General features: G+C 33.7%; 2 protein-coding genes across 3 annotated transcripts in view; both read right to left on the reverse strand.

Annotated features, from left to right (window-relative positions):
- LOC130641502 (dnaJ homolog subfamily C member 13-like) overlaps nucleotides 1-380 on the reverse strand; it is a 34,798-nt gene extending 34,418 nt beyond the window's left edge. Inside the window, exon 1 of the mRNA XM_057448316.1 lies at nucleotides 15-380. Coding sequence (XP_057304299.1) covers nucleotides 15-82 — 68 coding nt within the window. The 5' untranslated portion in view covers nucleotides 83-380. The remainder of the gene's footprint in view (nucleotides 1-14) is intronic.
- A 1,321-nt stretch (nucleotides 381-1,701) lies between these two features.
- LOC130641512 (uncharacterized) overlaps nucleotides 1,702-15,899 on the reverse strand; it is a 37,467-nt gene continuing 23,269 nt past the window's right edge. The window contains exon 2 of one of the 2 annotated variants that reach the window (XM_057448336.1): nucleotides 1,702-2,666. In XM_057448336.1, coding sequence (XP_057304319.1) covers nucleotides 2,363-2,666 — 304 coding nt within the window. In that variant the 3' untranslated portion in view covers nucleotides 1,702-2,362. The other variant, XM_057448334.1, reaches the window with a different exon arrangement.

Here is a 15,899-nt window from a genome sequence, read left to right on the forward strand (position 1 = left end):
AAACAAAAACTTACTTTCCACGCCAGGAATGTTTGGTCGTATAAAACGAGGCAATGTCTTCATTTCCCCATTGTGTAGCCATTTTAGCTAAGCAGTTCCTACTGAAGTAACCTCATTAACAATGTTTCTTTATTTACACCTGAAATTAAGAGGCAATGACCTATTTAGAAAAAATCATTATACATTATTTAAACTATTGCCCAAAAAAAGTAATTAAATTTCTTACATAATAAAGTGTTGCGTTTGTTATTCAATAATTAAATCACTTAAAATATTTTATTTACAGAGTTTTAATTTAATCGTTACAAAACCTGAAGTGCAAAACAATTCTAGTGATTTTTTAAGAAAAGAGAACATATATTATTTGATACTAAAGACTGTTTACATTGTTTCACTGTGTTTCATGTTTGAGACAAGTGTGGGACATAAGTCTTTAACCTACCAAGTATCTGCACTAGTATTTTACTATTAACTTCCCTCTCTCTAAAATCTGAACAAGAAAACTATTTCAAGTTGAACACTTGTTCCAAGTAAAGTCTGGATACATTGAAAAGGTTTAAGGCAAATGTTTTTTAGCTTGTTTGTTTTCCAGTACGCAAATCTTAATTTGCTTTCTTTAACTGCTATAAAAACTGCTGTAAAAGCAAATGCGTTTTGTAAACACAATGACAGGGTACCCACTCTTTCTTAATAATTTTTTAATACAATTTGAGAGATTTGAGGAGCATTGAGAAGGTTTTTGACAGATTTGTAGGAGATTTTGATGTCAAAAATAAGGAAAATTGGGGAGATATTGAATTTTATGACCAAAATGATGAGAAATGATGAGCTTACTACTGACAGTAATGGACAAAAAGTATATTTGTTATCAGGGAGAAAATAACTACACAATACAACAAGTTTTTAAAATGCACGATGCTATACCGACATTATCTACATCATTTTTTTACTTTGAATGTGTGAAATCATCAGCTTACAAAAAATGCTTGTAACATACAAGTTTTATGTTTATATCACTATCAAAGCAACAACATAACTATCTAATCTGCTAATAAGAGGGTTGAAATAGACGAAGAGGCATAATATATAATTTATTCAATGTAGATACTGTAACTTAGAACATTATTAGTAAAAGTAAGGATTGAACAAAAGCCTTATTCTTTGAATGGCTTGAATGATCTTGGTGAGTGAAGCATTACGGCAGACCATAGAGTATAATACTATACATAAAGAACTGAAAAAAGAACATGTCTAACAGAAGAAGAGTATTCAAACATTTCAGATTGTGCCCTCTTTATTCCTTTTCAACTCCTCAATCTTTTCTGCAGAAGTGATATTCATTGTGTATGCTAAGAGGTTGTTGCTATTATTGTTATCTATTGTTATTATTGAAAAAGCAATAATGTAGTTATCTACCACAAGTAAAACTGGATTGGATGAAATCAACTTCATTCACATAAGTGGATATTTTTATGATGTATGAATATAGACACACAAGGCATTCCAACTCTAATTTAGGAAGACTTTTACTCACTGAACAATTTGTTAGAATGATCTAAATTGAACAATGAAGAACATTACACTATCATAAATATTTTTTTAGGAGAAATGAGAAAAAATCTCTATTTCTCAAATTTATTTAAGAGAATTTGGAGCATTTAGACTCATTTTCAATTTGTAGGAGATTTGAGGAGTTTTGAGGTGTGGGAACCCTGAATGAATTGTTTAAATAAAAAAGAAATCAATAGCAAGTGGATTACAGTGCTCCAAGACTACAGCTGCCACTCCTTCAACTTAATTAGTTGTTCCACGGGCAAAGTCGATAGTAGCTTATGGTCGGTCAATCAGCGAAATAAAAATAATTACGTCAAGATGGTAGAGTCTATGTACAGCAATGCTAGAAGTCGTGTCAGGATTATCGATTCACTTAGTAATGAATTTAGTCTAAATGTTGGTGTACATCAGGGTTCTGTACTTAGTCCTTTGTTGTTTGTTCTAGTCTTAGAAGCTCTGTCGATGGAGTTCAGAACAGGTTGTGCATGGGAGTTATTGTATGCAGATGATTTGGTTCTCATAGCAGAGTCGATGGAAGAATAATTTGAAAAGTTTGAGAAGTGGAAGAAAGGACTAGAAGAGAAAGGGCTAAGGGTGAACACAGCAAAGACTAAAGTCATGATTAGTAGCATTGCATTCAGACTTGCAAGCATTGGGTACAAAAGAAGTGCAGTAGTATTGGTGGAAGGTTAAGAGCTGACATTCAGTTTGTATGCAAGCGTTGGAAAGGTGAGATTATAGAGAATAAAGTATTTCCAGCTTCAATGATGTACAACAGTGGCTCGTTAGAGATAGTTGAGAACTTCTGTTACTTAGGTGATATGTTGGGCAGTGAAGGGGGTGTTGAAAGAAGTGTTACTTGCAGGATAGGTTCTGCTTGGAAAAAGTTCAGAGAGTTACTTGCTTTGTTGACTAGCAAAGTCTTGTCAATTGAGTTAGAAGGTAGGTTGTATGAGGCCTGTGTAAGAAGTGTTATGTTGTACGGTAGTGAGACATGGGCAGTGAAGCAGGAAGATCCTGACCGTTTAGAAAGGAATGATATAAGAATGGTTAGGTGGATGTGTAACGCCAGTCTGAGAGACAGAAAGAGTTCAGATGAGCTAAGAAGCAGGCTAAATATCCGTAGAATTAAAGATGTTATCCAGATAAGAGGATTGAATTGGTTGGGGCAATTAATTGGGTAAGAAAGTGAAGAGACTTGATAGTTCCTGGGGCAAAGCCCAGAGGCAGACCGAGAAAGACTTGGCAGGAGGTTATAAGGATAGACATCATACAGAGGAAGGTGAGTTTAGATCTAACACAGTCTAGATCAGATTGGAAGAGGGTCATTAATATACCCCATCCAACCCATGCTAGCATCGTAAATGGACGTTAAGCCGAGAATGATGATGATGATGAAGAATGTATGGTCGGAACAACAACAAACAAGAATAATAAAAAATAACAACAGAGGAGGGTGTTACGATAACCATTTTTTCTATGTATTTTTGCATAATGCACGCAGTTTATATTTTTTTGTTGCCAAAGAAAAAGGAAAGTTGTCTCACTAAAAAAAAGTAACTAGTTCTTAAGGTGAAAAGATAAAGTACTTGCATTTGTGAAGAAAATAAATTTTAAAATTTCACAAATTTACAAATAATAAGTTCGAAATTGCAATAAAATGGGATACAAAAAAGATACGCCAACTGTTTTTACTAAAAGATCAAAATAAATACCCTTCTTGCATTAGTTATGAAGAAACGTGTACCACTTGCAATACACCTTACATTGGCGAAACAAGACGCTGTGATTCGTTGGAATGAGCATAATAATCCAACTAAGAATTCCGAACCAGTCAACCATATTTACCATAATCCTGATCATCAGTTTAGTTGGAAAATTCATACTTTTTGTAAAGTTGGAAAACTCATACTTTTGTAAAAATACATTTACATTAAAATTTATTACATCTATGTATGCACTGAGGATGGTTTTTATATTTTACTTTTTACCACATACTTGTATTGCTTTGAAAGTTATACAGTAAGTTATGCTTGCACTGTTTCACAATTTATACAGCAAGTTATTTTTCTCCCACTTAAAATAATAAAACAAACAATTTTAGTGTTCTTTTAATGTTTTTTGCGCAGTTTTATAGGAAATCTAAATTTAAGTGGAAATTCTTATTACTATGGTTTAGTTGATAATATTTAAAGTTTTTTGAAGCATTAAAATCATTTACTTAAAATTCATAACAAGGGTGTTATGACAATCTTATTCTACCTTGTTTTCATTATTTTTCTTAAATGGTATGGACTAAAAGTCTTGCTGTATTACAGTTTGGCTGGTGTAATTTTAAACAAGGGAGGGTATTATGACAATAATAATCTGTCTTGTTTTCCACTTGGATTATATCTATTTTAGCGAAAGTAACTGTTTTAACCACGTAACTTTGATCTCTGTACAAATGATTTTTTTAAAAAAAATAATTCAACATGATATACTAGCCGTCTAAGCAATAAAATGAAAAAATAATATATTAGCAGCAGGTGTGTGCATGATTTCTTTTATTTCAAATTTAAAAGAATTAATTTCAACAAACAGGTTGTAAAAATTATTGATCTATAACATGTCGACCTAGGCGGGGTATGATGCTCAAGTGAGTATATTACCAACCTTGTTCTCAACAATCTTTGGGGACGAGGTTGCCTAAGTTAATCAGTAGATGGATATTTTTTTTTATTAAAAAATATTAAAAAATCAATAGAAAAATACTACTTTAATTCATCCCACGATACAGAAAGAGCAAGAAATTACTGTCTAATTAAAGTTTGTTTTCATTTTTCCAATATGTAAAGCAAACATCAATGTAGGCTAGTAAACTAAACTCATCATTTTCCCCTTTTGTGTTGACGCACTAAAATAAGCAGGGTTACAAAAACAGGACAGACATAGAAGCGAGAGACCACTTCCATGATTAGACCTTTTAAAAGCATACATCATACATTAATGTCAAACGAAACCCTTATAATTCACCATTTTTAGCGTCAACAAATAACTGCTGTGGCTATATTTGCACTTATTAGAATACTGTGGCAGCTTCTAAATTTTTAAACTTAACAAAACACAAACAATGTTTTAGCTACCTCATAAATAAAAAATATTATTTTTACCGGAGAAAAGCAAAGAAAAATAAGAAATAAAATAATTATAGTTAATTGCGTAAATATTAAAGTTCAACGCAGAAAAAACCACATTTTATTAAATATATTTTAGCGTTTTCTGCAATGATTTAATAATGCAGTTGAAGTGCAAAACTAACTGTTTCTTTACTAAGAATTTGTTGTTTGTACATTGCCGTAGGAGGCAACTGAACTATGCTCTGGAAAAACAAATACTTTTTTCCGTTGTTATATCTTAGGCTCTTTTTTACATGTCTAATCATACAAGGCCTAGGGACTTTTTAAGTGTGATTTTACCACGTCAAATAATTGCCAACCAAAAGTACATGTTTTAAGAATATGTTGGTAATTAACTCAGCAAGTACAGAGTGCCGTCTTAAATTACAAAGGTTGTACAGCCCTTAATCCTATTCGTGCTTGAGGGGAGGGGTGATGCAGCCCCCTCTCCCTTCCCTCTTCAACTTTTTCCCTAACCTTTTATGGGCTTATAGTCACACCTTGATATTTTGTTACTTATATTTGCCTTCCAAAAGATATCTTTTTGAAATAAAAAACCTTTTCACATAAAATGTGTGGCATGTTAAATAATTAGTAATTTTCAACCTTTGTCTCGAATAAAGGTCCCTTGAAATAAAAATCATGCGCAACTTGCGTGTCAAATAAAAAGTCCTTTGAAATAAAAATCATGCATATTTTATTTTTCCTTTGATTGCTCAGCTATGGAAGAACATATGCAGAATAATTTCTATTTTTTAAAAAAAATAATCGTTCTTAAAGAAGTTTAAGTATTGTCCCTAGAGAGCTCTTGTTTCACTTTGCCACGTGAAGGTATCTGTTCTGGCTATAACAGTCAGTAATAATGAAAGCACTACTGAAATATTACATAACAGGGTCACATGCTACTAAAAAAGAAAAGTGGCAATAAAAAAGATCCTACTAATTATCTCCATTCTGCCAATTCCTATGAACATTTTTGAAAAGTGCATAGGCAAATTTCTCATTTTATTTCTGAACACAACTTCCTAAATGACAGACAGTCCGAATTGTTATATTTATATTAACATATTGTGTTTTATATTTTAGGCTTACAAAAATAATATAACCGTAGCGGTGTTTTTATCCGCACAAAGCCACTCTGTGTCTTAATAGTTACCCAACTTTTCATGGAAGGGGTACACGCAATAATAGCAGTAATTTATTACTGAAGTGTACATCCTGTGTAAAAATTCATAATAAATAAATAAATAAATAAATAAATAAATAAATAAATAAATAAATAAATAAATAAATAAATAAATAAATAAATAAATAAATAAATAAATAAATAAATAAATAAATAAATAAATAAATAAATAAATAAATAAATAAATAAATAAATAAATAAATAAATAAATAAATAAATAAATAAATAAATAAATAATACAACACCTAAATGTTCTAAAGACTGAACTGGATTTTACTTTGTTCTAAAGATTGAATTACATTTTACTTTGTTCAAAGACTGAACTGGATTTCACTTTGTTCTAAAGAATGATCTACATTTTACTTTGTTCAAAGACTGAACTGGATTTTACTTTGTTCAAAGACTAAACTGGATTTCACTTTGTTCAAAGACTGAACTAGATTTTACTTTGTTCTAAAGACTGAACTAGATTTTACTTTGTTCAAAGACTAAACTGGATTTTACTTTGTTCAAAGACTGAACTAGATTTTACTTTGTTTTAAAGACTGAGCATTCGTTAAATAATAATGGCTTCCAAAAAGAAGACCCTGCCGAAAGTTCAAGACGAAATATCATATACAACAATTAAGATGTGGAAACTTGTTACTTTTGTTGATAGAACAGAAGAAGGCATCGTTGTACTGATAAACTCCTTAAAAAAATGTAAAGGCAGAAAAAGCGGTTTTTGACCTGACTGCTGCGCATTGCATGTTGATAATGGCTTAGATATTCTACTTGAAAAGCTAATGTTGAATTTAAGAGCGCGAAAATTGACAAAGCTTATAATGCATACTCGAAATTTATTTTGTTTTAAAAAGTGGAAAACATTTCTATGAATGACTATATTGTTGAGTTCGAACACTTGTATAGCTTGTATGACCATGACATGAAATTACCAGATACAATTTTAGCATTCAAAGTACTTGATGGTGCAAATCTTAGAGATGATGAAAGAAAACTTGCCCTCGCAGATGCCAATGATTTAAACACAGACACAATGAGATCAAAAATTGTAAAGTCTGGCAGCAGTGGCAGAAAAGAAAAGATGAATCCAATGAACAAACATGGTGAATTTTCGCGTTGTGTTTGGTGTGATTTTAAGATGCATTGGGCCAATCAATGTCCACATGCAGCTCAGAGAAACATTACATTAACATTAATAGTTTAGAACAAGAAGGAGAACTTTGTGAAGAGGCTGAATTGTACTTATAAGTAGTGCAACACCTCCAGAATTGGACAAGCAGGAGATTTTTGCTGCAGAAGCTACTAAGTCTGCAGTCATCGACACTGCATGCACCAAGACTGTGGCTGGGGGGAAATGGTTCAATGATTTTTTTGATTGCCTACCATTAGATAGACAAAAGAATGTCAAAGAGTCAGTATCAGATACTATATTTAAATTTGGGGATGGTAGAAAGTAGCTGCAGAGAGTAGCTGCATTAAAAAAAGCAAACATTTCTATCAAAGTGCAACATCAAGACAGAAATATTAGAGGAAAACATTCCTCTCCTACTCAGTAAAAGTTCATTGAAAAAGTCTGGTGTCATCATTGATATGCAAAATTATAAATCCACCATGTTTGGCAAAGAGACACAACTTTGCCCCTTTACCAGCAGTAACTACTGCATAGACATTTGTCCAAATGAACATCCAATCTCTTTATTTGAAGATTTACCAATAAGTCAAGAGGTATTAGCCTTGGAGCAAGAACTAACTCCAACAGAATGAAGGACTGCATCTACCACATCACAAATTGACTTACTGACCAACCAAAAATCAAAATGAATCAGGAAACACTGTGAAGCAAAAATATTAATAGAGCAGGAAAAATTACAGGTCAATAATCCAAATGGTTCAACATCCAATACAAATCACCCAACTCCAAATTGTATGTAGACCAAGAACAGGATGTTGTCACTTTTGATGAGGTACTTGAATTAAAACATGAATCGTTTGTGTGCTAAAGAAGAAGAACTTAAAAGCTAGAAGGAACACCATGTTTATAAGGAGGTATATTTGTTTGATGGGTATGTTCTCTGAAACCAACAAACGATGATCAACTAAAGGCTTGTTTAGTTGCTCGAGGTTATGAAGAAACTGGTATTATTGAAAAAGATTCACCAACCTGTGATATCTGTAATTAATCAAAATCGGGGATAGTTATTTATTCATTCAAATTATACCTAAGTTGTGCAGCACCTTTACTGTTGGACGGGAAGAAGAGCTAACCTTCAAATATCTTGGTTTCAACTTTTGTCAGGAGGAAGAAAGTATCACTGTCGACCAGGCTGAACACACTGCAGCCAACCTTAATAGATCATTCTGAGGATGAGATAATTCTTTCTTTAAAAAAACGAGATGTTTTACGATCTAAAATTGGACAACTCTTGTGGGTAAGCAATCAAACCGAACCAGACATCAGCTTTAATGTATCAAATCTTGCAGTCAATATAGAAAAATCAACCTCCAAAGACACTGTCGTCTTCAACAAAGTCATTAGAAAACTTAAAAATGACTCCTATATGTTCTGACCTACAAACGACCTTAGAATCCCATCAAAATTATTGTTTTTACAGATGCAGCATTTGGCAACCTGCCTGATGGTAGAAGTCAAAATTCTTATCTCATTTTCCTTGCTGATGAAAACAACACTTGTACCATCATCAGTTGGCAATCAAAACGTCTCGATTGCTGCTGAAACATTAATTATGGGTGAAGGTATTGATGCAACATTGTACGTTTCAGCAGCACATTGTGAGATTGTTTATGGTCATAATGCTAATAGATTGCCCATTGAGACAACAACGGAAAATAAATCGCTGGTTGAAGCTTTAAAATCTTCTAAGTATGTTAGTGACAAGAGGTTAAGGATAGATATTGGAGCACTGAAACAACTGATTGCGAACAAGGATGTGGTAAAGATCCACTGGGGTTAAAAATGATGAACAACGTGCTGACACAATAAAAAAGATGCATGCCATCGCATAAACTTGTTAATACGTTGAAAACAGGACATTTGCCAAATGTAGTTTAAACTACTGACATTACTTGACATTTGTGTTTTATTGGACATTTTTATATATATATATATACAATAGGGCCCAGAACAATGGCCAGGACTGAAGGATAGTCTACTCCTAAGAAGGTCCTTTTATAAAAGAGAGTGAATCTGTTACATTTATATTAACATATTATGTTTTATATTTTAGGTTTATGAAAATAATATATCTTCAGCGGGGTTTTTATTCGCATCGAGCCACTCTGTGTCTTAAGTTACCCAACTTTTCACAGATTTTAAAAACTCTTTTCCACAGAAATTGCAGTAGTTGTTTTTATTCTTACTGAGCTCAACAAACAAAACTTTGTTTGTGCTGTGCTCATTAACCCTAAAAAAGCTTTTGTTTTGGCATCAGAGATGCTGCTTTTGACTGGTTCGAGTCCTAAACTTAACGGGCCTAAAGGAACTGACTCTTATAAACGACAGAAGATCAGATCTGCTTCATGAAGAAGTTTTTGAATGCTACAGGGTCTGGTTGGGCCTCCTGATTTTTCTTTTGTATATTAATGACTTAAAATCTGTCATCAATTCAAATTACCACCATCTATATGCAGATGATCCAATAATTATTTCATCCCATAAAAACTTGGATACCCTTGACTCGCAAGTCAAGTTAGAACTTTTGCAAGTCAAGCTCTGGCTGAATAACAACAAAATGACTTTTAATACAGACAAAACTGAAGCAACCTTTTTTGGTAACCACAGCCAGTTAAAAAAGTTGAGAACAAAACTATCAACTATATGGGTATCCCTTTTAAGAGAAGCAAAAAAGTTAAATATCTCAGGGTAATAATTGATCAAAAAATGCAATAGGAAGAGCACATTAATGACGTAAATAGAAAAATACTATTTAAATATTCTAAAACTAGAACCATTGCATTTTGTTTAACACCTCAGACCAAAAACCTTTTAATTAATGCACTTGTCATGCCATATTTCAACTACTGCTCCTTGGTATGGGCTTGTGCCACCCAAGGTAGATTGGGAAAGCTAACAATTAAAATGTATCTGCACCTTTTTTCGAAAAGAGAAGAAATATTCATTGAATAATTTACTTAACTTACAAAAACGATGTCATGTTAGTTTTCAAAGCCATGAATCACATTGCTCCTGATTACATGTGCTCAAAATTTCTTTTGGCAAAAAACTGCCACAATCACCAAACAAGAGGGGCTTCAAAAAACAGGTTCACACTTTCCTTGGTCAACTTGGAATTTGGCAAAAAAGTCTTTCCATTTAGAGCTGCAAAAGTGTGGAATAATCTTCCAGACCAAGTGACCTGTAATGGAAGTCTGCTTTCGAAGTCTGTTTTTTATCTCTAGTGTATATGGCAAATTCTACCGGAGATCACTTGTTAATTTTTGTTTTTAATTCTTTTATTATTATTATTATTATTATTACTAGTCGATAAAGCCCTGGAAAACTTACCCAAATTGGCCCCAGGTATTCCCTAGTTACCCACGCAGGAGATGACGTCAGTTATTTCCACCCGTTTCCAAGTTATTTAGCCTTAAATTTAAAAGGGCAATGCAATGGCTTCACTAATCTTAATATACTTTCCTTTGACGTCAATAATGTTCTAACGTCAAAGTTTGCTTATTTACAGAACAAATTTATAGGCAATGTTTTATAGACTTTATCAAAGAACTTTTATCCACTTAGCAAAAGTCACAGACAGAACTGGCGTATTATTATATAGACTAGTCGATAAGGCCCGTAGAAAAATCCACTTAGGCAGGATACCAGAGAAAAACAACCGTCATTTAAATTTTGCTGACGTCAGCAGAGACCTGTCAGAACACAATTTTTTTTCAGAAATGTGTATGCCTGTTGCCTTCATCGTATAGATCTTGAAACGCTGATCAAGAAAATGTATAGGATCATGTATCTTTGACAAATAGTTGCATAGATATGGGGTTTGAAGGTTTTTTGATGACGTCATCAACCCGTTCATTCCGAAACGGATTTAGGGACCCAGGTTTGGTAAACTTACCCAAATTGGTCCCAGGTGGTCCCTAGTTACCCACGCAGGAGATCACGTCTGTTATTTCCTCCCGTTTCCAAGTTATTTAACCTTAGATTTAAAAGTGCAATGCAATGGCATCACTAATCTTAAAGGCGCGTAATTACCCTGTAGGCAACTTTTTTTGAGGTGCCTATTTTATTGTAAAAATTGAAAGATATTCATGAGAAAACATTACCCAGAAAATTTTATTGAAAACTGACAACCAGAACATGTTCAAATGTTTCATGGAAATAACAAACTCACCCCAATTTCTCTTCACCTACAGAACCGCCATTGCATTTCATTGCACGAATCACGCGATAATAAACGCACAGCAAAATCGTTCACATGGTTGCTGGATTCATGCCATTACAGAAAAAATAATGAAGGAGGGAGAGTATCCGTAGCTGTGTTTCCATCGTAATGCTTTTACAAATGTATCAACAAAGTTCCGAACATAATAAATTAGATAAATCAATCGAAGTTTCTTTGTTATTCTTTATTATTTATACGTTTTAACTTACTGAAATCAGACTTCTTTGCAACACTGACCACTTTTTGTTGTTGTTTCTGAAGACAGCTTCGCCTCGCTAGTTGTCTTACTTTTTGATTATTTTCCTTTGTTCAAACAGTTAGTCGTTTCCTTATGGAGACAGTATCAAATCTACACAATTAGAATACCTAAATATTCAGAATTTCCCCTTTCATGCTCTAAATTTAATTATCTCCATAGTGCTTCAACTATCTTCAACTATCACAATGAGCATTCTCCCTCGTTGGGTTATTTTGCCTATAATATGCAATAATCCTGGTCAGCTAATAAAAAAAGAAAGAGCGTGATAAGCATTAATTATCATAATTAATAGCCACAAAGCAATGCTGTGATTTCTTCTTTCTGTTTTGTTTTGTCTGGTCTCCAAAAACAATGGCGAATAGAATACAAGAAAATAAAATCTAAGTGGAGAAAGTGATACGGATGTTTTTACGCTCGGCCTCTTTTTTAAACAGAACCAAAATTTCTTTCCACTTTTTGATGGCATGTTTTACAAAGAAAAACAAGCCAAAAAGAACAGCGTGAACGGAGCCAACCATAATGGCGATTTTATCGAACTCCATCTCAGAGCTCATTTAAAGATAAGGCCGTTTGTTTACCTACGATTTCACACGAACATTTTGCGACGGTCCGCTTGTTAGACAAGAATAAGAGATCAACAAGACCGTTAAATATGGCGACTGGAAAAAACCCCAATAAATACAAGATATTGAAGTACCATTATTTCCATTTCTAGTAGGTTTTATATCCCCAAATTTTCAGGAAAGTCATAACTTCGTCTGAACTTTGAAATAAATATAAAAAATGGATATGTTAATTTTTTTTGATAAGGGTTATTACGCGCTTTTAATATACTTTCCTTTGACGTCAATATTGCTCTAACGTCAAAGTTTGCTAATTTACAGAACATATTATAGGCAATTTTTTTTAGACTTTATCAAAGAAATTTTATCCACTTTGCAAAAGTCACAGACAGAACTGGCGTATTATTATATAGATTATGATTAAGACATATTGTCCTTCGTTACCCTACGTAAAATTGAGCTCTATTCCTCTCAAAGAATTTTTGTGGGCTGTTTAGTTAAAAAAAAATCAACACCACTATGCAACGGAAAAGCCACAGGTAGCAAAAACCATGTTGTTAACCTAATTACGAGCAATAAATAAACAAACTATTGCACCTTAATTATAAACTATCATAGTCTAATCTGCAGTGATGTTCCTGAACTGTCCCTTAATTGCTAGCTAGCTATACAGTGAAAATACTTAATGGCATGCAATTGATTCAGGTCTAGCTAATGTCAAACAAGATCTGCAGTTTAAAGTTCTTTCTGCAAAAAAAAAATTAGTATCATAACAATTGCATTTGTTTTATCACTAGCTAGCCAGGAACAACCCTTACACTGCCCACCACCTAAAGTAGAATATAAACATGGGACCCTGAAGAAAGTGCCACATAAACAACATAGCTGTGTTACTATTGGCAATAAAAATGAATGCAACGCAAAGAAAGGCAAAAGAAAGTATCCATTTATATAGGCTGGACAAAAGGTTACATATAGCTACACTGACAGATAGGCAAGAAATCCTCTCCCTTTTTCGAGCATATTATAAAGACACATTGCATTTTTCAGAAGGGTCTACATATACAATATTTTAATGATAAAGAAGAAAAAAAGTACACAATTTGTTACATTATGTTCAATAGGAAATATTTGCCCATAAATCACATGAACAGCCTGGAACATCGTTTTTGAGACTCTTTCGTTTCTCTCTTTCCAGATCGAATGTCACAAACACTCTCCATCGTGGTTCACAATCATACTCTCAAACAACGGTAATAAATGTCTACGTCTAAAATTATCTATACCTGCCCATGCATTATGCTACAACTTTATTTAAGCGACCTTGTCCCCAGGTCCTCGTCAATTATAGGCCATACATTTTTTGTCTGTTCCCTGTGATGGTTAACCTCTGTATTCTTAAGCCTTGGAAACGAGGTTTTGTCATGTATTTCGAATTTCCCGGTTTTCCCTTTTCATCAGTCTAAAGGGGGATTTTCACGAAGCGAATTTAACGGCGAATTCGACGGCGAATTGTATCTGATTTTCCATCGAAAAAAACAGTTTCTACTTTTTCGCGGCTAAAGGTTTCCCCGTTCTGATTGGTCTAAAGTTTTAGACCAATCAGAACGGGGTTAACCAATGTAAACAATGAATTTGACGTCTAATTTTTTTTGTCATGAAAATTAAAAAGCGAATTCGCCATCGAATTCGCCGTTCAATTCGCTTCGTGAAAACCCCCCTTAACTGTAGAAAAAATACTTTGTGTTTACGTGTCCACAAAGTCACGCAATGCTTACTCACGTTTTCTCGAAAAAATTCAACGTCTCTTCTTCTTTGTTTGTTTGTTATCGCGTTTTCTAAGACGAATGACGTCAAAGAATTCAGATTTAATTCGATTTTCATTGTAGTTTTAAAGCTTTTTTAAAACAACAACAACAATATCAGCAATTTTTATCCCTAGACTAAATTACAGCTAAATAATAACGGCTTTGACATCAGACAACAAACCCTGCAAACGGGGATGTAACATCGTGATAATTTTTCGGTACATAACGCAGGACCCGCAGTGACATCAGGAGAAAAGTGACAGAACGATCAACGATACGGCAGTTGACAGGGAGCATAGAAGGGTACTGTATGAGAGCTGATATCTACGTTTGTTCTTATTGTGTTCTGGCAGTCCGTAAATAATTTATCTTCCCTTATGCTCCTGCGACCGAACATCGCGCATAAGCTGACCGCTGCACATATGCGAAACATGATCAAAAATCTTTACAACAATACACATTTTTCATAAGTTACTTAGCCTGGTAGTCTAAGTTTTATGTATTTAAAAGATATAAAATAAGAGGGTAAAAAAGATGGTGTAAATAATCTGGACTAAGATTAACATCGTAAATCTATCTTGCAAAAATATTTTTATCTATAGTAACAAGAGTCACACATAAACGAATTTCGTCACCGATCTCAAAGTTGTTAATTTCCGACGAGAGTGGACACTTTAAAAAGTTATACGATTTGCTACTACTTCCGTGATTACATTGACCAGACCAAATTTCCAAACTTTTCTTTATATAAAAACTATTTTTCTTCTTAGTTTCGATGATAATACCCGATGGAGGCAGACTCATATTACACATATCCAAAACGAGGTCGTGGACTTCTTCTATGCCAATCTGGTCTATCCATAAGTAGTTATTCGTACTGTTTCCATTTTTATTTGCATATGACCACGCTTCTAGCATTTCTTGATAAGTGAGAGTTAGCAACGGCACCAGAACATGAAGGCCTTGAGAAGATAGGCCTTTTAAGACCTCTAATTTGTGAAGAGAATTCAAATTTTCAGTATTTCCAATATGCAGCAATACCGGTGAACGATCTCGAACGATATTTCTTTCAGTTGTATTTGGTGTGATGTGCCAAGCTGGTATCCTTGTTTTGGTGTTCATAGTAATCTGAAAACCGTTACACAATCCCATCTCGTTCGGATCTAACATTTGGTGATCGGAATTGATGCAGCAACACATAAGAAGGATTGAGATGAAAATAGGTAACGATTTCAAACAAGCAAATACTGCACGAACAATGCGCCCACTTGGAGATTTAATTTTCATAGGCTGTGGAGGAGACTTTTTCTTTGGAACGACCGTTTTCCAACCAATGAACTTCCAAGGCATTCGAAAGGTATTAACCAATATCAAAAATGATAGCGACATTACTTTGGACAATTTAACGGCGATCCACAAGACAACGTAAACAGATATGATGTAAATAAATGCAGCTCCAGCACGAACCATGTTGATCACAATTCGAAAAATCCCTTTTAGTATTATTATTATAAGTAATAATAATGATGGCCAGAGAAATATTTCCTTTAGAACGTTGACTGGCGATAAAATAAAATATACTGATATCAGAAAAACAAAAAATGTTAGAATTATTTTAAATGGCGTAAATCTTGCAAAACGTTGCTGTGACGCATCTGTATGATCATCATTAGAACAGGCGTCATTTGGTTGTACCCCATTCGTAGGAATGTCATTCGAAGGGATGACATTCGGTAGCGATAATGAAGCATGTTTTGCCGGAAATATTACATTTTTGAAACTTTGTCGATGCTCTCTTTTTTGGCACGATGTAATGTCGATGTTGTTGTAAACATCTGCTTGTATAGCATCCACGGATTTTCCATCCCGTAGTATCATATGTTGGCTTTCTGTCGGGAAATAAAATCTTCCATCTCGCAGTCGCATCGGCATGTCTGTGATAACTCTTTACAAC

This window comes from Hydractinia symbiolongicarpus, chromosome 4, assembly GCF_029227915.1.
Source record: "Hydractinia symbiolongicarpus strain clone_291-10 chromosome 4, HSymV2.1, whole genome shotgun sequence".
Taxonomy (NCBI): Eukaryota; Metazoa; Cnidaria; class Hydrozoa; order Anthoathecata; family Hydractiniidae; genus Hydractinia; species Hydractinia symbiolongicarpus.